The following is a 23,432-nucleotide window of genomic DNA, read 5'->3' as shown; positions in this document are numbered from 1 at the left end:
GTGCTTAAAAAGAGGATTTTATTTAAACTCGTCTTTCCATTATGATCGTTCGGGGGGAGGGGGTGAGTAGTTCTACCAAGAGGACACGCTTGGTAATTAAGCTATAATCAATCCGTCTACTTCAGTTTATCTTCCAGTCTCCACCTCTCCGTGACTGTCAGCCGTACTGCCCATTAGCGATAGGGCTGAGCTAACAAGCCTTCAAAATCCTCCAATATGTGCAGAGATGGGCGGTGGCGCTTTACGCTGGGCTCTCAAGCGGCTGAAATTAAAACTCCTGAGCGCTATTCTCGCGGAGTATGTCGAGGGTCCGCACGGATAGATGCACGGGAGTCACTGCGTGGGCACCCCGCTGACTCCCTATTGTTTTGGGATTTTTTTATTTTGTTAAGTAAAACAGACATTTTGGAAAAACATTTTCTTTGTTACAGCAGCACCTTGGCAGAGCTCACATAACTGGTGAACATGTTGTCCTGTGGACTTCTCCTGTGTTTTTCCATGACAGGTATTGTCTTCGCGCAGTCCGACAGCTCTGGATTATTTTATGCACTGAGATCAGAACTGTCTGAGGACGCTATCTTGGTGGCCAACAACGGAATACGCGTGCCTTTCGGGAGGTCGGTTTTTATCGATCCAATCAATGATTTGGTCATTCAGACACAGCCCGGCGACCGGTGCAGCATCAACGTGCTCGATAATGATCCGCTCTCGCAGAGACCGGGTCATCTGTCTCCCAAAAAGTTTCCCTGCGATTTTGGTCCAAATGATGTGACTTACTCCCACCATGGATCGAGAAGTCCGGCTAAAGACAGAGTGAGGATGCAGCTCAGGTATGACGCGCAAACCGAAACGGTCATTATTCCGTTTATGATGGAGGTTGAAGTAATGTTCACGCAGCTCGAGTTAATCACCAAAAACATGCCTCTGACTGTTGATAACCTCAAAGGGATCAGTAACCCTATTGATAAGAGGATTTTAGAGTTCACTTATGACAGAGAATCTCACAAATGCGAGGTGACATCCCAGTCCAGCAGCAGCAGCAGCAGCAGCAACTCGCTGCCTAGGTACGGGAAACTCATCCATGGCGGTAAACTTTCTGCAATGATGGACTGTGATGAATTCACGCGAGCTGATATCCGCTATGAGCACACTTTTCAGCGCAAATCCCCCAACAGGGATTATGTCCCCATGGTTGTGGAGCTGCAGGATAAGGAAGGCAACCTAGTGAAACAAGAGTATTTTCATCTTATGATTCGCATCAAAGGGGGAGAGGAGAACACTCCCCCCAAACCCAGCTTTGTGTCCATGATGATGATGGAGGTCAGCCAGTTTGTCATGACCGCCCTCACCCCTGATATGCTTGCCGCTGAAGATGCGGAGTCAGACCCAGACAAGCTTATTTTCAATATTACTTCCCCCTTATCTTATGAGGAAGGCTATATAGTCAGCACTGATGACAGAAACCTCCCCATCACCTCCTTCTACCAGAGAGACTTGCGCGATATTAAAATAGCTTATAAGCCCCCCTCCCTGGATTCAGACACTGAGAGGATTTTCCAGCTTGAATTTGAGGTGGTGGACACAGACGGGGCCATCTCGGACCCATTTGCTTTTATGATTGTTGTGAAGCCCATGAACACTCTGGCCCCTGTCGTGACACGCAACACGGGTCAGCTGCTGTATGAGGGGCAGTCTCGGCCTCTCTTCAGCGCTCACAACTTGGAGATCAGTGATGAGGACAATCTCGACTCTGTCAGAGTCACAGTGGTGGATGGGCTGCGCCACGGGGACCTCACAGTGCTGGGCTCTCACAGGAAATTCTTCTCACCCGCAGACCTTGCAACAGGAGTTGTTGTGTACCAGCACGACGGGACTGACACATACAGCGACAACATTGTCTTCAAAATGACAGATGGGCAAAATGAAGTTGAATTTCTCTTTCCCATTACAATTGTTCCCACTGATGACGAGCCACCGATTATAAATGCCAACACCGGTTTGGTGCTGTTCAAAAATCAAATGATGCTCATATCTCCCCTCGTGCTCAGCGCTGCTGATATTGATTCTGAGGACTCAACTATTAAATTCATCATTGTGCCCCCTTTTTCTTCTATTGGCACGCTGCTCCTTAGGCAGTCAGATGCCCCTGAGGACCCTTCCTCTTGGAAATTTAATGCTGAGGATGAAGTATATGAGAAAGAGGTGACAGAGTGGCTTCAGAAAGATATCACTGATGGGAGGTTGTTTTACAAGCACACAGGCCCTCACAACACAGATGCAATCACGGATCAGTTTGCATTCACAGTCCAGGATGACAACGACCCCCCTAATTTGTCAGAAGAGAGTGTGTTTATAATCCGAGTTTTACCTGTCGATGACGTACCCCCTGAGCTGTTCCCTGGCACCACCCTGCAAATGATTGTTCAGGAGTACAAACCTACTCACTTTAGCAAAGAAGTTCTGCACTATACTGATTTGGACTCTGAGGACCGTGACCTCAAGTATACAGTCATCCAGCCCCCCACAGATACAGATGAAAATAACCCTGTTGTGTTCGGTTCTTTGGTTCTGACAGACCACTCCGGCACTGAAGTAACAGAGTTCACACAAGCTCAACTTAACCACCATAAGGTCTCCTACGAGCCCCCAGATGTTGAGCTTGGAATCACAGCCCACGTTGTGCAGTTTCGTTATACTGTTGAAGACACAGCTGGTAACAGTGTAGAAGGGGCTTTCACCATCTATCTCCAGCCTGTTAACAACAAACCTCCTCAGATCACAAACACCGGCTTTACTGTGCTTGAACGGGGCATACATATCATCACAATCGCTGAACTAGATGCTACAGACCCCGACACTGAGAGGGAGCAAATAACCTTTACTCTGAGTCAGCCTCCTAAGCATGGTCAGATCCAGGTTGCATTCACTGACCTGGAAAAAAAAGGAGTTTTTAGACTTGAGGATATCTCAGAGGGAAAGTTATTGTATATTCAAAGTGGAGAAGAGACAGTAAACGATGAATTTCAGCTGGATGTCAGTGATGGAATTCATATTGTGACCGTGACGGTCAAAGTTAATGTAAAGCCTGTCGATGATGAATCTCCAACCATCAGCTTGCCTGCGGGAACAATCGGGTCTCATATGGAGGTGCTGGAAAATGGAGCCACAGAAATAACAACTAATGTGATTCAAGGTCGTGATGATGACACAGATGATCTTCGGCTGACTTTTATTGTGGAAGATCCTCCCCTTATGGGTGAAATATTAGTTAAAGGAGTCCCTACTACAAAGTTTACTCAGGCTGACATAATTAACGGTGTAGTTGTCTATGCACACACTGGTGGTGAGATAGGTCTCACCTCTCAGCAGGATGGCTTCAATTTGACTCTTAGTGACATGTCTGATGATTGGGCAGTAGGTGGCAATAAGGTCACCGGAGTCCATGTTCAGGTCACCATCCTTCCTGTTGACAGTCAGGCCCCTGAGGTCAGAGTTGGTATTCAGTTCAGTGTCATTGAAGGAGAAAAATATGCCATTGGCCCTCAGCACTTGAACGCTGATGATAACGACACTCCAACTGATGATATCCTTTGCACTATCATTGTGCAGCCCACTGCCGGCTATGTGGAGAATATATCCCCCGCTCCAGGCTCAGAGAAGTCCAGGTCAGGAACAGCTATCAGTGCTTTTACCATCAGAGACATCAGGGAGGGAAATATCTACTATGTGCAGAGCATTCACATGGGGGTTGAGCCTGTAGATGATAGATTCATATTTAGGTGCTCTGATGGTATAAATTTCTCAGAGAACCATTTCTTCCCAATTGTTATCATCCCAGCGAATGATGAAAAACCTGAGATTTACTTGAGAGAGATAGTTTTGATGGAGGGGATGAACATCGCCATCGACTCACAAATTCTGAATGGAGCTGATGCCGATATCCCATCTGAGGAGCTGGTGTTTATGATTTCCAAACCTCCCAAACATGGTGCAATTTTAAACCAGTTAGCCACAGGCTCCATTTTGGTGACTAATTTCACTTTAGAGCAGATTAGAGAGGCGTCAAGTATTATTTATGAGCACGATGACTCAGAGACAATCAAGGACAGCTTTGATGTCATTCTGACTGATGGGAAGTACTTGGTTAAAAAAACAGCCACGGTTATGATCATCGCTGTTGATGATGAAACCCCCAGAATGCTCATTAATAATGGTCTAGAGGTGGAAATTGGGGAGACCAAAGAAATCAGCAACAAAGTGCTCAAAGCGACAGATTTAGATTCAGATGACAGTACACTTACATATATTATCCGGTTTGGGCCTGGGCAGGGTCTGCTGCAGAGAAAAACCCCATCGGGGTCTCTGGAAAACATCACGCTGGGCATGAATTTCACACAAGTTGAAATTGATGCAGGGCTCGTAGTTTACACGCACAGTGGACAGGAGGGCGTTCGAGACATGGTCAAATTTGATGTCACTGACGGGTTAAACCCACTAATTGATCGTTATTTCTACATCACAGTGGACAGCATTGACATGGTCTTCCCTGATGTGGTCAGTAAAGGTGTTTCTCTGAGAGAAGGTGGCAGGGTGACTCTGACCACTGATCTCCTAAGTACCACTGACCTCAACAGTCCTGATGAGAACTTGGTTTTCACTGTCACAAGGGCCCCTGTTAGAGGCCACTTAGAGTGCACAGATACTCCTGGGATTCCTATTGTGTCTTTTACCCAGCTCCAACTGGCTGGCAGTAAGATTTACTACATCCATACCTCAGACGATGAGGTGAAAATGGACAGTTTTGAGTTTGAAGTCACTGATGGCTACAATCCCGTTTTCAGAACATTCAGAATCTCGATTGTGGACGTCGATAACAAAAAACCTGTTGTGACTGTAAATGATCTAGTTGTCACAGAAGGGCAGCTTAAGCTGATAACACCTTTTGAGCTCACGGCTGAAGACCAGGACACAGCCGAAAAGCTGATCAAATTTACGATCATCCAGCTTCCTGTTCATGGCAAATTGCTCTACAACGAGTCCACACCTATCAGCAGCTTCACAAAACAAGACCTCAATGAAAACCTCATCAGCTACAAGCACGACGGGACTGAATCATCAGAGGACTCGCTCTCCTTTACTGTCACCGATGGCACACACACTGATTTTTATGTTTTCCCCGACACTGTTTTTGAGACTAGGCGCCCTCAAACTCTCAAGATTACTATCGTGGGAGTCAACAATGGCATCCCCCAAATTGTTGTAAACAAAGGCGCGCCCACTTTGAAGATTTTGGCCACGGGTCACCTGGGGTTCCCCATCAGCTCCAAGGCGCTGAAGGCAGAGGACAGAGACAGCAGTCCGGCCTCGCTGCTGTTCCACATCACCACCCTGCCAAAACATGGTTACATCATTCATCTCAGGCACGGCAACAACTCCATCAACACCTTCAGTCAAGGTAAGCTTTGAACAAAACTCCTACCAGCTCTATAATGTGTCAGCATGAATATTGAATGTGAAGGAAATAATCAAACAGCACTGATTTTGTTTAGTAATCAGTCAGATCTAATAACCAGAATGCTCATTCCACTCTATGATAAGTCTATCAGTTATTATTTTTAGCAAGCAAAATTACCTCTGCATGCCTGTCCTTGAAAATGTAATTATATATGTTTAAATACAAGATCGTCCTGAGAAGCACAGTGTTAGACATCAAAATTCCTTGCAAATGTGTAAGTTTTGATTAATTTTTCCAGCCCACCAAAGACTTTAATTTATGGAGTAATAATTATTCAAACGTGTGACAAGTACAGGCTTGGGAATTTCAATAGTTAATTTGTGCGCCTGATTTAGATGTGCCTTGCTCATCAAATCATAATTAGCAGAGCAAAGTTAGAGGCTGATGTTTCGCACAAATGTCTTGTAGACAGTTAGGGATGAATAATTTATTATTTCTGCATCTCTGGGGAAATGTTCACATCTGATGTTCTCTACAGTGGTCTGTTAAATGAAGCAGGACAGAAGTAGGGGGATCGTGTGAAAAGGTCAGCGCGGAGCTTCGAGTGACAGGATGGCATTTGAGTTGCAGCACATTCTGATAGTTTGACCAGGGTCAAGTCAATTTGAAAGAATTTGTTGAAACGCAGAGAGCTCTCACCAAAATGCATTTTTACACCAACACGCAGAGCACACTGTGCCGCTTTAAATGTTTGAACACATTTCTTTTGCATTTGTGCACATTCGGTGACTGATATTACAGGCGGGGATTCAAGACAACAATGCCATTGATTGAGGTTCAAAGCGATGCAATCAATGCTGTATTTCATATCACGCTGAGGCAATTAGAGCAACAAGTAAGGAAATCCACCTGCTTATGACACAGCTTGGCTTAAGCTCATATGTGGTGTGAGAACACAGTGCCAAAAAAAAGCAGCACTTGAGTCTGCAGGAGATGGACACTTCTGACAACCACTGTGAGGATTGCAGTCGTTGGAAAAAAAGGGCATAGATGAGACAAGAATGCAGTGGGAATGAGAAACAAAGGGCAGTAGAGGGGCAAGAGAGAGCAAGTAAAGTGGAAGAGAGTGCAAAAGAGGCAAGAGAAGAGGAGGGGTGGGGGATGTGTGGGTGACATGAGAGAAATAACGAATGAGGGAAGGGGCGTGAGACATTGAGTGAGAGAGAGAGAGAGCAAACAGGCTCGTCAGAAGAATCAGTCAGGTGAAAGAGACAATCCCTCGCTCTTTATTTACTCATCCTATTTCCAGGGCACATCCCGTGAGGCTTTCTTTTTAAATATTTAATGAACAATGTGCCCCTAGTTCACAGTGTTGACTTTGTATTTGTAAGGCCCTCAGGTTCAAGTATGTGCCACAGAGAGGATCCTTCTCAGGCTGCACCTCCGGTTCGATTAGATTCGACACTCAATAATCTGAAAAACATGAGCAGCAATCTGGAAGCGAACAAAGTCTTTGCATCACATGAAAGGTATATTTTTTTGTCACCTTTCATGTTCGGCACAAGAGAAGCAGACTTAAGCTTCATCCCAGGCAGGAGTCAGGGGTTTATACTTTTATGAACCTCCTTCCTCTGACATCTATTATTAAAGGAGGTGGTTTGAAGGGGCAAAGCCCTTTCACAGTCTTGATGATTTTTTTGTACTGTAATGGGTGTTTGCAGAGACTGGTGGGAAAAAGAAATGTAGGCAGAGCCCTGTAATTCAGAAAAGTTGGAAAAACAGGTGTGTCTGCCGAAACTCCTGGTTTTAACATTCTTGCCTTGTCTGTCATTAAAAAAGATCCACTGTCACCTGGTTTTCAGCGCTGATGAAACACCGAGTTGGCCGTTTCTGGGTTTAAATGTATTCTGTTGCTTTAGCTTGAGCTCTTTTGGATTTGAGGTAGCGGCCTTATCGTCCTGGATTACGGATGCATGACTTTCAGAATGCTTTCTCTGGTGGAAAATTGTTCATGCTGAGAACTGATAAGGAACTGAATCAGTGTGATACTAGAGACCTGCTGTTACTGTAGCTGATATAGTACTGGAGCGGGACAGCTTCCATCTTTGAGCAATTATTTGACAGAGAGAGTGTTTGAACAAGCCATAATGCAACTTCAAAGTGTGTTTGAGGCTATTTCTGTAGTCAGCATGAAACACAACATGAAGGGCCTTTTTTTACACTCTTAAAATGCAAATTTTATTTACTAAATATGTATTTTAAAAAAAATCTTGACAAGGACAGATCTCTGCACGATGAAATTAGTACTTTTGGCCATCACCTTGCTTTAAGTTGGAGCAAACTGATATTGTTTATCGTGCATCGTCTCACATTCACTTCACAGCGCAAGACTTGACTTTAAAATGGAAAGCAGGCTACAGTGGCACTCATTTGCATTCTATAATTACTTATATTAAAAAAAAAAAAAATTCTGTTTGCTTATCATCTTGATTTTTGTTTTTTGCCCTTTGTTGGATTTCAGGTGACTGAGTTTTATTCTGTTTGCACAAACTTTCAGTTCACTGGGCTTTTATTTCCAGATCAAATTTTCACACCTGATTTGACACTTCAAAGTTTCACGAAAGAAAGATTCATCAAAAGAAAATATATTTAAAAAAAAAAAAACTAAAGTTACTTTTCTGTTGCAGCCGATATCGATGGCCTGAGCGTCTGCTATGTGTTGAGGAGTGGAGAAAACGCTACGTCTGATGTCTTCCATTTCTCTGTTGAGGATAATGGTAAGATTTCACCTTCTTTTAGATTTGCATTTATTCGTCTGTCAGTATTACTCCTCTTTGCTCTGAGTTTCTACAATAGCTGTCCGGCAAAAAAAAAAAAAAAAAAGTCACTACTTAACCATTCAGTATTTCAGAATTGAGATCTACAAGTCACCTGTCAAGCATTTTTATTCTAACCCAGACTGAGATCAGTTATGTAATTTTGCAAATTGTTCCCAGCAGATTTTATAAACAGATCAGTGAAGTTTATTTTTGCTCTGATTGCATTTGATTCAGGATTTGCCCATAAAATGATCTGCCATTCAGAGCGGCCTCGTAGAATATCAACTCTGACAAATCTGCATAGGCCAGCAGAGGTGTTCAGCCTGTAACTGTGTACTGCTGCATTGTATTAACTTACCAGGGAACTGATTAGATGTCCAGGGTCACTGAAGATAGAAAACTCTTTGTGGTGTGAAGATCATTTTTACAGTTCATCGAGTTAATGAGACTGACTGTGTAATTTGTAAATATGACAGGACATGCCAAGCAGTATTAGTGCATATTTTATCTTGAATGCAAGAAAATTTCTCATGAGTTTTTTGGCAGAACAGAAGATTAACAACATGTATTTAAAATAAACACTGACATAAGGTGGTTTTATGCAGAGTCTCCGTTTATGTACAGTTTTTATAAAACAATGAACATTTTAGTTTGAAGAAATAACCGCTTGCTTTTATTTTACATGTGACGACATTGGCAAATATTACCTCCTTTCTATTTTGGTTCAAACCAACATTACATGCATAATAACTGCCAATTGGGGCCCAATTTGCACATGGCATTAACACGTACAAGTCACCATATCTTATGCTATATGCATCTCTCCAATGTGCATTAATTTAGCATCCTTTTATAAAGGCAGCTGCTAATTAAGTAATCAGCAGATGCCAAAAATCTCAGTGAGGGAGGAAGAGCTTAAGATGCAGTTGAATTTATTTAAGACTAAATCTAAGAAGAAACCTCATAATACTGAGTATATATGCGCATTATTGAATAAAAATTTGCACAGGAAAAAATATTTGAAAATGTGCTCTGCATGAAAAAACTGCTGCAGAAACATACACGAGTAGAATCATTTCAAACAATCCCTCTAAGTGGGATATATTGAAAATACCAAAATTTATGCAAAAGATTTGCAGTCTCCGTCTTGTTTGAAGCATTTTCTTCTTCTTTTTTTATGTCTTCAAATACAATATACATGTGTGTGAATTAAAGAGAGAGAGGTTTAACAGTACAGCTGCAAGGAGTACAGGTAATGCACGTGGAAGAGTTTAAATATCTTGGGTAAGCCAGACAAAGCAACAGACAATGCACAAGAGGGGTGAAGAAGAGAGTGCAGGAGGGGTGGAGTGAGTGGAAACGAGTGTCAGGGCTGATTTGTTACAGAAAGATAGCAGCAAGAGTGAAAGGGAAGGTTTACAAGATGGTAGCAAGACCTGCTATGATGTATGGTTTGGAAACGGTGGTGGTGACAAAAAAACAGGAGGCTCAGCTAGAGATGGGTGAGTTTAAGATGCTGAGGTTTTCATTGGGGGTGACAGGATCAGAAATGAGTGGATAGCTCAGGTTGGCTGCTTTGGAGACAAAGTTAGAGAGGTAAAGCTGGGATTGTTTGGACATATGGAAAGGAGGGATAGTGGGCATACTGGACAAAGGATGCTAAAGATGGAGCTACCCGGCAGGAGGAAAAGAGAAAAATCACAGAGAAGGATGTAGAGAAGCAGGATATGCAGAAGGTTGTGCGTCAAAGGAGGATTCTTATGATAGGGTGAGATGGAAGCAGAGGAGCTGCTCTGGTGAGCCCTAAAGTTCAAAGTTACGTATCACTACAACCAAAATAAAGGGGTCTGTAAAGCAAAGCAGTATGTTAATAAATAAATAAGAACATGGGATGGTGGAGTCCTATCATAAAATATAATGCAAACTTTCTTCAGCAGCTGTCTTCACAATGTGATCATAGTGTGGTTTAAGCTGTTTTAAAACAGTCAGATAACTGGACTACAAGTTTAGTCATTGTTGGCTTTGTTTCTTTACATCTGTCTTCTTTAAATAATGCAATGCACTGATCACCTTGTCTTGTACCGAGACACATAATTGAGGTTAACGTACAGTATTACAAATACAGCACCAATTTTGTGTAAGTGATGTAGTTTCTGTTGCAGTGGCCATTTCATTTCATTTTATGACAAATCTACAGATTTTTTAAAACACTAGTTTTACGCTGAGCTTATAAAAAGTTAAAACGTTTTCCTGGAGCAGAACTCATCCATCCAGAATAAATCAACACAACGCCCTGCTTTTAATGTACAGTAAACACACACACACACACACAGGTGTATCTGTTTTATATTAACACATTTGAAACAAGGTGCAGCTGACACCACCGCTCAGTCCATCTGTTCATTTTCCTCCTCTATGATCAGGCACGACAATACAACACAATACATTAAAGACTACTCACTCATGTGGCGTCTTTAAAGATTACCAGCACAGCTTCTCTGTGAATTACAAGATTATGTACATGAGTATGTATCATTGAGGACTGAGTTAATACAGTACTGTGCAAAAATCTTAAACCTCCTTCATTTCTTCATATTTTACTAGAAAAATTGGAAACCAGGTGCAGCAATTTGAGCATGTGAAAACATGCCGTACATGAAAAAACAGTATATAATACAAAACTAGAGCACATCTCTAATGAACTTTAAAGTCAATATTTAATATGACAAGCTTTATTCTTCAGTACAGCCTGAACTCTCTTAGATCAGCTTTCTTTACTTTCTTTTAGTCTTCAGGAATAGCTCTGCAGGCTTCGTGAAGGACATTCAGAGCTCTTCTTTGGGTGGGCCAAGCTCTGAGGAGGCCATTACTTATAAACCCCAACACACTGCCAGGGCTTTTACTGCATTGAAAGCATGTCTGGAAACATGTTGAAAAATTAGGCTGTTGCCAATCATATTTCAAATGGTCATCATAAATACAGTGGTGTGACAAAGTTTTTGCCCCCTTCCTGATTTCCTATTTTTTGTGTGTTTGTCACACTTAAATGTTTCAGATCAAACAAATTTAAATATTAGACAGAGATTACACAAGTAAACACAAAATGCAGTTTCTAAATGAAGGTGTTTATTATTAAGGGGAAACAAATCCAAACCTACATGGCCCTGTGTGAATAAATAACCCCCCCCCCCCCCAAACCTAATAACAGGTTGGCCCATGTACCTGAAACATAAGAACATAAGAACTTAACATAAGAACTTAACTGAAATCAAGCGTTTGTGATCACTGGCAATGAGACTTTTAAAGCCCTGTGGAGGAATTTTGACTCACTCATCTTTGCAGAATTGTTGTATTTCAGCCACACTGGAGCGTTTTCGAGCCTGAACTGCCTTTTTAAAGTCCTGCCACAGCATCTCAACTGGATTCAGGTCAATCCTCCTGACTAGGCCACTCCAAAGTCTTCATCTTTCTTTGGCAATTCTTGCTGGTGTGTTTTGGATTATTGTCTTGATGCAGAATCCACGTGCGCTTCACCTTGAGGTCACGCCTCAGTTTTGCTAGAAACTGAGGCGAGCTTTTATGTTCCTTTTGGTCACCATTGGAACTCTGCCATGCAGGCCGTTTTTGCCCACTCTTTTTCTTATGGTGGAGTCATGAACACTGACCTTAACTGAGGCAAGTGACCAAAGCGGATGGGTCTTTTGTGACCTCTTAGATGAGCCATTGCTGTGCTATAGAGTAATTTTGTTTTTCTTAGGACATTCAGAGGTGGATTTGTTTTGGATCATTGTCCTGCTGCAGAACCCAAGTCATGACCTCAACCTGAAGGTTGAGCTGACTCTCACTGTGGTTCGCTGGAGTCCCAAAGCTTTAGAAATGGTTTTATAGCCTTTTCCTTGGATCGCGGCATGATGTCTGGCTTTTGAGGGTCTTTCGGTCTTTTCCTCTTTGCCAGGCAGGTCCCATTTAAGGGATTTCTTGGTTAAGAACAGGTGTGGCAGGAATCAGACATAGGTGTGTCTAGAGAAATTGAATTCAGCTTTTCAAAGATGTGACACACCACAGTTAATTGACGTTTTGTGTTTACTTGTGTTATCTTTTTCTAAATTTTAATTTTGTTTGATGATCCAAAACATTGAAGTGTGACAAACATGTATAAAAATGGGAAATCAGGAAGGGGGCAAACACTTTGTCACACTACATATCAATTTTGACTAAACACCCCTGGTTAAAATGCAACCCTCGATCATGACAGAGATTCCACTGTGTCGTATGCAGACACTCACTGCTGTACCTCTCTTCTGTCCTCTTCTAAACACACTGATGAACATTTAAGAATGACTTCTTGACAACCAACCTTTCACTAAGACCATTTCTGAAGAGCCTTCACTGAACAGTAGATCAATCAATCAAAGGATCTGATGCATCTCTCAGATCCTGTTTTGCCACATTTTATTTCCTGTTAAGGACATGGCTTTCACATACTGTTCATCTGCAATAGATGATTTTATTTTTATTTTTGATCTGTCACTTCTTTTGTCCAGCTTTTAGTTTTCTCAATCTTTTATGGACAGACCCTACACCATGCTGAGATATGCCATTTGCACCTAATGGCTCTTTGGGAATCACCTTGTTGGTGCAAAAATACAATTTTATGCCTGTCAAATGGTGTTATCTTTGCAAGAAAAGGAAATGGGAACAAATTATGTGTTTTTGTGACAGGCTGCTAGTAACAAAGTGCTTAAAGACACATTTTCAAATTGTTTATTTGCAAAGTTGTCTGTTATGTGTAGACACAACATTGGTTCAGCCCTTGTCTTATGTACCTTTTTTGTGCTTGATTGATTCACAGATCAGTGTTAACAAAAAGAAAAACACTCATGGAGTGGACTAAAAATGAAAGCAGCATATATCCAAAGAAAAACCTTCAGAAAGGAGACTAAAATTACAGGAAGCGCTGGAAGCAAAGTATAAAGAAATAAGGGATGGCTTAAGTCATTTGCACAGTACTATGTAATGTCTCTTTTAAATATATCACATTTGGCCAAACATATATTCTTTGGTTGAGTAAATTATAACAGTCCTGTTCATACAATCTGCAAAACAACTCAAGAACGAATTCCTGCATCGTACATTTTTGGACTAACTACATGAACTATTGGTTTTGGGAATTCCATTCAGGCCCCATTTTTCAGTCTTTTTCACACTCTGGTTCTAATGCACTTTAAAGAAAGTGCTAATGCGTAAAAGAGTAACAGTTTCTTTATGCACATGAAAGCAAAAACATTGACTAATTGATTGTCCATGCTCCTGTTCTTAGAGCTTTTTTTTTCTTTGTCTCTGCTCTTGGCTACATTCTTGTTTAACTAAAAAGGCTTTAGGCTTTTAAAAGAAACACTACTTGAAGTACATGACTGCATATCATCATTGGTCCATAAGTTTGTGGAGCCACTTGGTCTTCCTTCCTCCCCTGGAGTGTTGGTGTTATTGCAAACTGATTCCAGATATAGAATTTAAGAAGTAAGGACAAATATATTTAAAAGCCTAAAGGTAACAAGTTTAAAATATTTTTAGCATTATGTTCTTATTATGTAAATGCATGTGTAAGCAAATCTTTCCTTATGTTATAAAGGTATGTTAAGACACTCTTCCAGTCGTGTACTGGTACATGTACACGCTCATGCAGACAATGACGCAGAGCAGAGAACAGAGGGGTAGCCGTAGGCAAAGGGGCGTCCAGGCCTCCAGCACAAAGAGGTGTTTGATATTTAAGAGCTCAGGCAACATTGCGGGTAATGAGAGCCTTGGGCATCTGAGCAGGGCAGAGCTCCAAGGCAAGCACTGGTAATTGTGTGGCCCCGTTACAGGCTCATCTAGAGGAGAAGAGTGGCAGGAAGAACCTTCTGTCACAGATTAAGACAAGCTAGGACGGCTGCACTTAACTGCAATGGGCTGGAACACAACTTGTTTCCCAGGCTTCTCTTTGCAGCAAGTTAATAATGGAGCAGCAGAAAACAACAGAGATTACTAGTCATGCAAATCTGAAATACAGTACAGAAGGTAACAATGGCTTCAATTATCAATTAAATAATTTATCATAGAGGTATAAAATATTATTTAAAAAACAAAGGCAGAAATACATATTACAGAAGCTAGAGATCAAACATTTTGGGGGACTTTGCTTAAAAAGATCCTGTGATGATCATAGCAGTTGTTGATGTGGATGTTATTAGTTTCCTATTTGTTTTACTTTTAAAAGCTAACTGAAAGCACTACGTTTCTTAGATTTCACTCTAGTAGCATGCGTGATTAAAGATACGTCTGTAAGATGTGGTCCCCTTGTACGACACAATGTAGGTGAATAAAATTGAGTTTTGGGTGCACCAAAACAAACATACAAAATAAATATCAGCATGTAATATTATTTTTTCATGAGCAATAGTGCAGTTGATGGTTTTTATTAAAGGTATAACACTGAAACTATGCTGGCATAGTTGTTATTTGAGGTCTTTGTGGTCTTCAGAGTATTCACAGTTGCTAAAACGTTGTACCTAAAAAGATGGTACTGTTAAATTTTTAAATCTCTTAACACTAGAACTAAAATTTGATTCAGCTGCAGCGGGTAGCAGCAGCACCAGTGGATGTCTCAAAATCTCAGGTTAAAAAACCTCAAAACAAATGGTACTAAGGAAGAAAAACTGCCCGTGATCCTGGCTTTTCTCTACTTGTTTCTCCACCCTAATGTAAATGAGACTGAATGTTACGATAGGCCCCTTTCACCCCTCCACACCCCCACCTGCACATGAGGAGCTCAGACACACGACTGCTTTAGCTAAAGTTGCTACAATATATCCACTTAAAGCGCACCCTGCTGCTTTGATAGTCCAATTTTAGTCACATTTCACGGCCCACAGTCCGCATTAAATGTAGTTCTGAGTCCTCAAGCATTCATCTTATTCTTTTTTTTTTTTTTTTTTTTTTGTGTCCCGTTTGGATCTTTAGCCATCAGAATTGTTGTCTTAAGGCCAAGAAAGATGCCAAGCGGATTTATTTTACCAAGTGGATCATCATGGCCTTGCCATATTGGTCCATTTGATTGACCTTTATTATAATTATGTATTTATTTTATTTTCGGTTGCTACAAACGGGACAGACGTGACTGGGGGATAGGACAGGGAGAAAGAATGAAAGAAAGAGAGGGAGAGAAAGAAAACCAAAGGGGAGAAGAGACGGTGAGAAGGGGGGGAAGAAAGGAAAAAACAAACAAACAAACAAACAAAACGCCTGGATCACCTGTATGGAGAAAAAAAAACAGAAGAGAAAGCAAACAACAAAGAGCAACATAATAAAAACAGCACCATCACAATAAACTAGCTAGCAGTAGATAACAGTAGATACTAAATAATAAACGATATTGTGCAGCACGCAAGATAGACAGCGCACAATGTGCTTTGAGGCAGCAGCCAAGAAAGGTGTAGTCCGCGTCTGTGAACACCCGTGTGTACACCTGTGTGCATACCTGTGTGGATCAGCATGCTTGTATTCCAAAGGTTTCTCCATGTAACGATCTGCTAGGGAGTGTGGGGAGCCATAGCCCCGTCCACCAGGGTATGAAGCAGGTATGGAGGAGATCCAGGCCCCAGATATCCAGAGGCCCCAGAGTACAAGGACCCGAGGAGGACCACCAAAGGGGGGGGGAACCGTGCCACCCTCCTGGGAAGAGCTGAGTAGAGCCCCAAACGAGAGGTCACCCCGCAGCTACGGAGCAGAGGCCAGAGGGGGTTGCAGTGGCGTGCCCGCGGGCTCCGCCGGCAGCCAGCTGTGCCAGAGAGGACCGAGCTTCAGGCCCAGAGGCCAGAGGCCTGAGGGCATCCCACCCCCCGGAAGGAGCCCAGCCGGGCCACAGGCGCCCGGCCCCGCCAATCGGCCACCAGGAGTGAGCCGGTACATGCATGAGCGCCCAGCCCCAGATGACAAGGACCACCAACACACCAACGTCTAAGGGCATCAGCCACCGGCAGGGAGTGTGGTGAGGGGAGATAGGCCTCCGTACTTTAGAGGGCCTGAGATGTACCCAGAGAGGTTGAGTCTAAGACCCAACCTGACATATAGACACAGACAAACAGGCACACGCGGACACAGACGTGCATTCCCACCCCCATATGCACAACCAAATACTCGGCACTCATCCAACGTGTAGACAGACACAAATAGACACTGCACAGACAGTCGCACTCCCCAAACATACTCTATATCCCAGGTCCAGGTACCCCCGCCCCCAGAGGGGCAAGCCGCACCTAGACCCAGGAGATGTAACCCTTCTCTCTGGGGTGGAGGCAAGCGGACCACCTCCTTATCTGCAGTAGCAGGCAGGCCCCGCATCCCAGACCCCAGTCTGACGGCCAGCACCTCCTCCCAGCCCCCCAGCCCTGACGGCTAACAGAACCGGGGTGAGTGAAGACCTCAAACCTCCCTACGCCCGCTCATATGTAATGTTGTTGTGTGCTGTTCTAAAGTGCATTTAAAACTCAGGAGAGCATGGTACTAGCTTCCTCTCAGAGAGCAGCACGGCTCCTCCCGAAAACCCTCAGTGTCTAAATGCATTTAAAATTGAGGGTAGGGCACCAGCGCCAGAGGTGGGTTGGAGTACAACGACCATCCTCTGGATGCTGTAAAACGTGCCCACCCCCAAGGCCCTATATGTATGTGTTATGTGAGAGTGTGAGTAATGTGGATGTCTAGGTTGCAGAATAAAATTGAGGCACAGGCGGCCAGAAGGGGACAGAGGGGGAGTGCCTCCCCTGCACCCTGGTGACATACCTGCACCCCAAGCCCTGCGTGTGTGGGTGGGTGTGGTAGAGCGGGAATAGGGAGGCAGCTGAGGATGGGGAGGGAAGAAAGGGAGGGGCAAGCGGCCCCTCCCTGGGGCCAGCTCCCCCGCTGACCCCAGTAGGCACCCCCCCGCTCTGGAACCCACCAGGGCAAGGAGGCCCAGGCCCATCCGGACCGGGGGGCGGAGGAGCAGCACTGCCCAGCCCCACAGAGTCCGGGGCAGCCCACCCGACTCCACCCCAGAGAAAACTGCACCCACCCCATCATCCAATCATCTCCCAAACTACACAAGACAATAGACACCCAGGTTGAGTTTATTCTCCCCCTCTCCTATATCTCTCCCCCCACCTGCAGAGTGAGCTCCTGTAGTGAGGAGACCACCTGCAAAGATGTAACAACCTCCCCACCAGTTAGAGAGCCCCCTAGTTGGGCCGATGCACCAGAGGTCCCCTGCACTGGGGCTGAGCCCCCCTGCACCCACCCGCCCACTGCTCCGGCGACACAACAGCCAGGACCCAAGCCCCCAAGGCCCGGCCAGCACCCCAGACCGGGGGACGGAGCACCCCCAGACCCCCAAGCCTCCACGCCCGTCCCGGACCCTCCCAGGGGCAGCCAGGCTACCAGGCCAGTAACCAACGTCCGCCAGCACAGACCCTCCCCCATCTCCGCTGTACGCAGCCACAAGGAAAACACCATCCAAGAGCCCCAGAGCTTCTAACCAGGTCATGGCCACAGCCCCCAGGTTAGGCCCTCCAGGGAAACGTCCCTAGGGACTCCCCAGACGCCCTAAGGCCGTCCCTACCCCCACATCAACCACAATAGCGAAGGCAGGACCAAACCATGAACCCCCACCCCCACTAGGTGATGAAGCCGATCAAAGGAGCCCAAAGGGATTGATCAAATGTGATGGCAGAGGTTGTATCAAGACTAATGTGATCTATTAGATGGTTTTTATATTGGTTAGAATTAAGATTATTTTTATTTTTCCAGTTAATGAGGACCATTTTCTTGGCAATGCATAGGGCCGTAAAAACAACGTGGGCTGTGTTTATTTCTGCAGTGACCTCATCCAAGTTGCCCAGCAAGCATACTAAAGGGGAGGCTGGAATGTTACATTTCAGACACTTTGATAAGTCTTCACATATCTCATGCCAAAATTTCTGAACTGGTGGACAGAACCAAAGAGCGTGGATGTAATTGTCCGGTGTATTTGCTGTGCAGTGTGAGCAGTTGTTGGAAGGCGTATAGCCCATCTTGAACATCCTATGACCAGTATAGTGCACTCTGTGTAATATTTTGTATTGTATTAATTGCAAACTGGGATTTCTGATCCATTGAAAGGTTTTTAAGCATATCTGAGACCAAAGGTTTGGGTCTAAGTTGATTGATAAATCTGCTTCCCATTTTGCAATAGGAAGGGATATTGATTCATCTATTTTAGAAAGTGTTCTGTATATTTTAGACAATAATTTGGGGAGTTTTAGACTAAGAAATTGTACCACACTTGGTGGTGTTTGTAATTCAGCTTCACTGGGATTAAATTTCTTTTTTACTATGGATTTAATTTGTTGATATTCCAAAAATCGTTTCTTGTTGATCCCATATTGTATAACTAGTCTGTCAAACGAAATAAAGTCTGTTCCTTCCAATATATGTTCCAAGTATTTAATTCCTTTGCAACTCCAATCTGAAAAGTTTATCATATTATTGTTTTGTAATATGTCCGGGTTGTTCCAGATAGGTGTACGTTTGCATGGGATTAATGAAGACTCTGTCATTTTTAGAAACTCCCACCATGCTGTCAGAGAAGAGCTAATATTGATGCTTTTAAAGCATTCATGTCGTTTGATGTTTGAGCTGATAAATGGTAGGTCTGAAATTTCTAGGTTATTACATAGTGCCTGTTCTACATCTATCCAAGGTTCATCTAAGAAGGTGTGTTTAAACCATCTAGAGATGAACTGAAGCCTGTTGGCTAAAAAATAGTGATTAAAGTTAGGCAGATCTAATCCTCCTTTATCCTTGGTCCTTTGTAGTGTTTTTAAGCTGATACGTGGGGGTTTATCTTTCCAAAGGAATTTAGAAACGTACGAGTCTAGAGATCTGAACCAATCTTGTGATGGCTTATTTGGGATCATTGAAAATAAATAGTTTATTTTTGGCAAGATCATCATTTTTATAGCGGCGACCCTTCCCATGAGTGATATGGGTAAAGATTTCCATCTAGCCAGGTCGCCTTCTACTGTCTTTAAAAGTGGGATGTGGTTTAATTTAGTTAATTCTGAAAGTTTAGGAGAGACATTGATACCTAAATATTTTATATTTCCACATTGCAGTGGGGAAGGAGAAGAATTATGGAAGGAGCAATTAATCGGAAGAACTGTTGATTTCGACCAGTTAATTGAATAATCTGAGACACTTGAGAAGGATGAGACACTTGAGAAGGATGAGACACTTGAGAAGGATTGAGAAGGAGCATTCGTCTTATTCATGGCAAAATACTTTGTGTGCAACTTTTCCTTTCCTAGCGTTAGAAGACTAATTATCACCATATATATACTGCAAGGTCACATTTCTTTATCATCAGTTTTTGTTTGTGTGTGATGTATGATTGGTTGTGGCTCTGTGGGCCCACTTTGAGGTTTTTTTTTTTTTCTAATCTCTTCAAAAGGCCTTTTTTCATAAAAGGAGTGCCAACTTTTAAGATGAAATGACCTCCTTGGTTTGTCCTCTTCGCTACTGAATGATAAGCATTGCAAATTATTTATGTACATACAGATTTTCTTTCCAATGGATGAAAGAAATTGTTATTGAAAAGGAACAGAGTCCATTTTTAAATAACATCTTTAATAACTTTTACCGGTGGAATAATGACTCATAATGGCTCAGAAGTCTGTAGTCATCTATGAGCACAGGGAACGTTTGCATTTGTTTGCAAAATAAACTCATGTAGTATTTGTTGTACTGTATTTTCCTGCTCTTCTGTGAGCTTTGAAAGTTCAGATTGACTTGAAGGCACCTGGAAAACAATTAGAGGGTTGAACCGGCTGTCACCATGGACACAAAAGGACCAGCTTAATCCTTTGACCTTTTCTCTGTTGTTTGCCTTTTTTCTGTTGTTGTTAAAGCAATGTGTACTGATCAGGGCAGAATGGCAAGGTGATATATCAGCACGCTCCACAGACATGCATACACTAACACACACACTAAAGCATCCCCTGGCTTTAGTAGAGGATTCTCTTCATCTGTCTGCATTCAAGAATTTACTGTCACTCTTCTCCCAGGGCCCGGCTCTCCTATCTTTATCCTCTTCATCTCCTCTTCTCACACTGTCACTATTAGATCTGTGCTCAATGTGTTTCATTCATTTTCAATTCTTTTACACAGCTCGGCATCTGTGTTCATTATATATTTTGTTCTGTAGTGTTATTTTTGACTGTCTCCCCATCATTGTCCTTCTTTCCTCTCGAGGCACGAGCTTACCTCCCTGTCTCGTCGAGTGAAATTTTAAAAATGTGTTGCGGTTTATCGTGATGAGTGTCGAGGCTGTCCTAGGCATCAGGATTCGGTTTTACTGTCTAACCCTCGCTGTTTTTTGCCGCCGTCTGTCCCCGCCTGCTGTGTGCATGTCAACGTGCTGACGGCTCTTTCTGTTGTAGGATTACGGCACATTGCGCAGCATTGCTTGTGATGATCTGCATCTCATTAGAACCTTGAAACGAGAGCATTCGATTTTGAGAGATGTGTAGGGGGTTTTCAGCATATTCATCGTCTTTGATTCTGTGTTTGTCCATGCTGACAGCTGATGCTTGACATGTAATTCAAACACTGAAACGCGGCTAAACATCCTCGAATCTCTGGAGTAAACATTTTTTTTTCTTGCCATGTAAACATTTCCATTTATATGAATACATTATTTTGCTTCCAGTTATCAGCACTGGATCTTATTCATTTTTATTGACTTAGTTGCCTTTTTTAAACACATTTCACTCTTTTGTTTGTTCGCAGTTTCTCCAATTTTCACCCTGTCCTTCCTCTGTCATATAAGGGTGTGATTCACACTGTACAAAATACAATTAGAAGAAAATTACCATTCCAGCTCACCAAACCGTTTTCTATCTTTTAATGCATCTTAATGAAGCTTTAATTTGTTGTTAAAATTAATAAGCGTCTCATCTTAATGTGAAAATGAGAGCTTTTCTGATCTCTTATTCATTATTTATTAACTCGCTCAGATTAAAAAAATTAAATAAATCCAGCTTTTTAATGTGAGGCATCTTGTGATGTTTATCTTGAAAGGTGCTATACAAATACAATTTTACTTCCTTACATCTAAAAGTAAACATTATTCATAATCATTGTATTGGCTGAAGTACAAATGAGGATTTACTGACAGAATAAAATTTTGTTTGAAGGAGGCTGACGAGATGATGGAAGGAAATGAGAGCAGAAGAAAAAAAGAGAAGAGGAAACCAGAGCTTTCAGTAGCTAGTTTATCATCTCTGCTGAGGCACAGTTTGCTCTCAGGAGTGCCAGTAACTGTCCTGCGATACATTAAACTCATCCTTCTGTTAAATATTACATTGGAGGAATGGGGAGATGTATGCTGAAGCTGGATTGATATGCATGCTGGAGTTCCTTTTTTGTGATGAGCACTAAAAGATCCTGCAGGAGAATAAATGCTTTTAAATGTCATCATTCATAAAAAAAAATAAAAATAAAAAAAAAAGCCCAGAATGTGTACATACACTGCAGTCACTTACACATACAATCAAGTGAAAAAGAAACTACACCATTTTTCAAATCTAAAGTTCTATGTATCAGGACAGAATGAAAAATCATTTGTTCCTTTCTAGGTTGTAAACAATTCATAAAATATTATACAGTGTCATTATTTATTTAACAAAAAATAAGCCAAAAAGCAGAAGCAGTGTCTGGAAAAAGTAAATATAACCCATGATTCAAAAGCTTGAAAAACAAGAAGTGATGATTCGAGACTTTACCAGTGTCTCACATCATTGCAGAGTAATTTTGACCCATTCTTCTTTACAGCATTGCTTCAGTTTGTTGAGGTTTGCAGGCATTTATGTATACACGGCTCTCCTGCCACTGCATTTCAATCATGTTGAGGTCTGGACTTTGACTGGGTCACTGCAACATCTTTATCCTTTTCTTTTTCAGCCATTCTGTTGTCGAGTTGCTGCTGTGTTCGGGATCATTTTCCCTGTGCCACGACACAGTCTTGTCAACCTTTAACTGTCAAACAGATGGTCTCACATTTGTCTCTAGAATACTTTGGTATACAGGGGAGGTCATGGTCGACTCAATGATTGCAAACAAAACAAGCCCAGATTATCAGTCCTCTACGGCTGTGATTGACAGTGAGGATGAGATGTTTGTGTTCATATACTGTGTTTAGTTTTCACTGGACATTGCACTGCGCAGTATGGCCAGACATCTTTACACTAGCCTTATCTGTCCAAAGGACATTGTTCCAGAAGTATTTTGGTTTGCTCTGATGCAACATTGCAAACCTAATCTATGCTGCCTCGTTGTTTTTAGAGACCTGGCAAACCTTCAAAACTAGTCAAAACTCTTGTCTTTTTCTAATTGTACTGTTATGCTAACTGAAGCCTGTAGAGCAGGGGTGGGCAACCCCAGGCCTCGAGGGCCGGTGTCCCTGCAGGTTTTAGATGCGTCCTTGAACCAACTTGGTAGCGAACTAATCATGTGATCCAGGTGTGTTGACCCAAGGTGATCTAAAACCTGCAGGACACCGGCCCTCGAGGCCTGGAATTGCTCACCCCTGCTGTAGAGTCTTAAATGTAACTCTTGGGTTTGTTTTGTTTTTTGCAGTTTCTCTGAGCAATCGTACAGTCTAACCTTGGGGTGAATGTGCTGGAACATTCACTAATGGGAAGGAACTGTCCTCAATGTTTGTGAATAATCTTATAACCTTTCCCAGATTAGATGGGCAGTAACAGTTGCTTCTCTAAGATCATTGTGAATGTCTTTTCTCCTTGTCAGGTTGTTAACACACTCCTGAACTAAACCTGAGAACTGCTAAAAACTATGCTGTGCTTAAAACCACCTGGCTGCTAGTTATTCTTTTAATTTCTGTGGAAAGATTACGTGTGTGCTTTTTTTCACCCATTTGGGCATTTTTATTTTCCCATAGCTTTTCTTAAATAAATAATATGATGTAATATTTGTTATTCATCTGAGGTCGTATTTATTTAATGTATAGACCTGCTAAGGACTGAATGATTTGGTTTTATGCCCTCATACATAAATGAAAGAGGCTCCACTTAATTTTTCACATGACT

General features: G+C 42.5%; 1 protein-coding gene across 1 annotated transcript in view; it reads left to right on the top strand.

The window, feature by feature from the left end:
* The first annotated feature begins 230 nt into the window (after nt 1-230).
* Nucleotides 231-23,432, top strand: part of frem2a (FRAS1 related extracellular matrix 2a) — a 79,993-nt gene continuing 56,791 nt past the window's right edge. The window contains exons 1-2 of the mRNA XM_084942496.1: nt 231-5,455; nt 8,143-8,232. Coding sequence (XP_084798622.1) covers nt 466-5,455; nt 8,143-8,232 — 5,080 coding nt within the window. The 5' untranslated portion in view covers nt 231-465. The remainder of the gene's footprint in view (nt 5,456-8,142; nt 8,233-23,432) is intronic.

Source organism: Perissodus microlepis, chromosome 10, assembly GCF_051167445.1.
Source record: "Perissodus microlepis isolate ML-2025 ecotype Zambia chromosome 10, ASM5116744v1, whole genome shotgun sequence".
Lineage (NCBI taxonomy): Eukaryota > Metazoa > Chordata > Actinopteri > Cichliformes > Cichlidae > Perissodus > Perissodus microlepis.
This window is presented reverse-complemented; position numbering and strand designations above follow the sequence as displayed.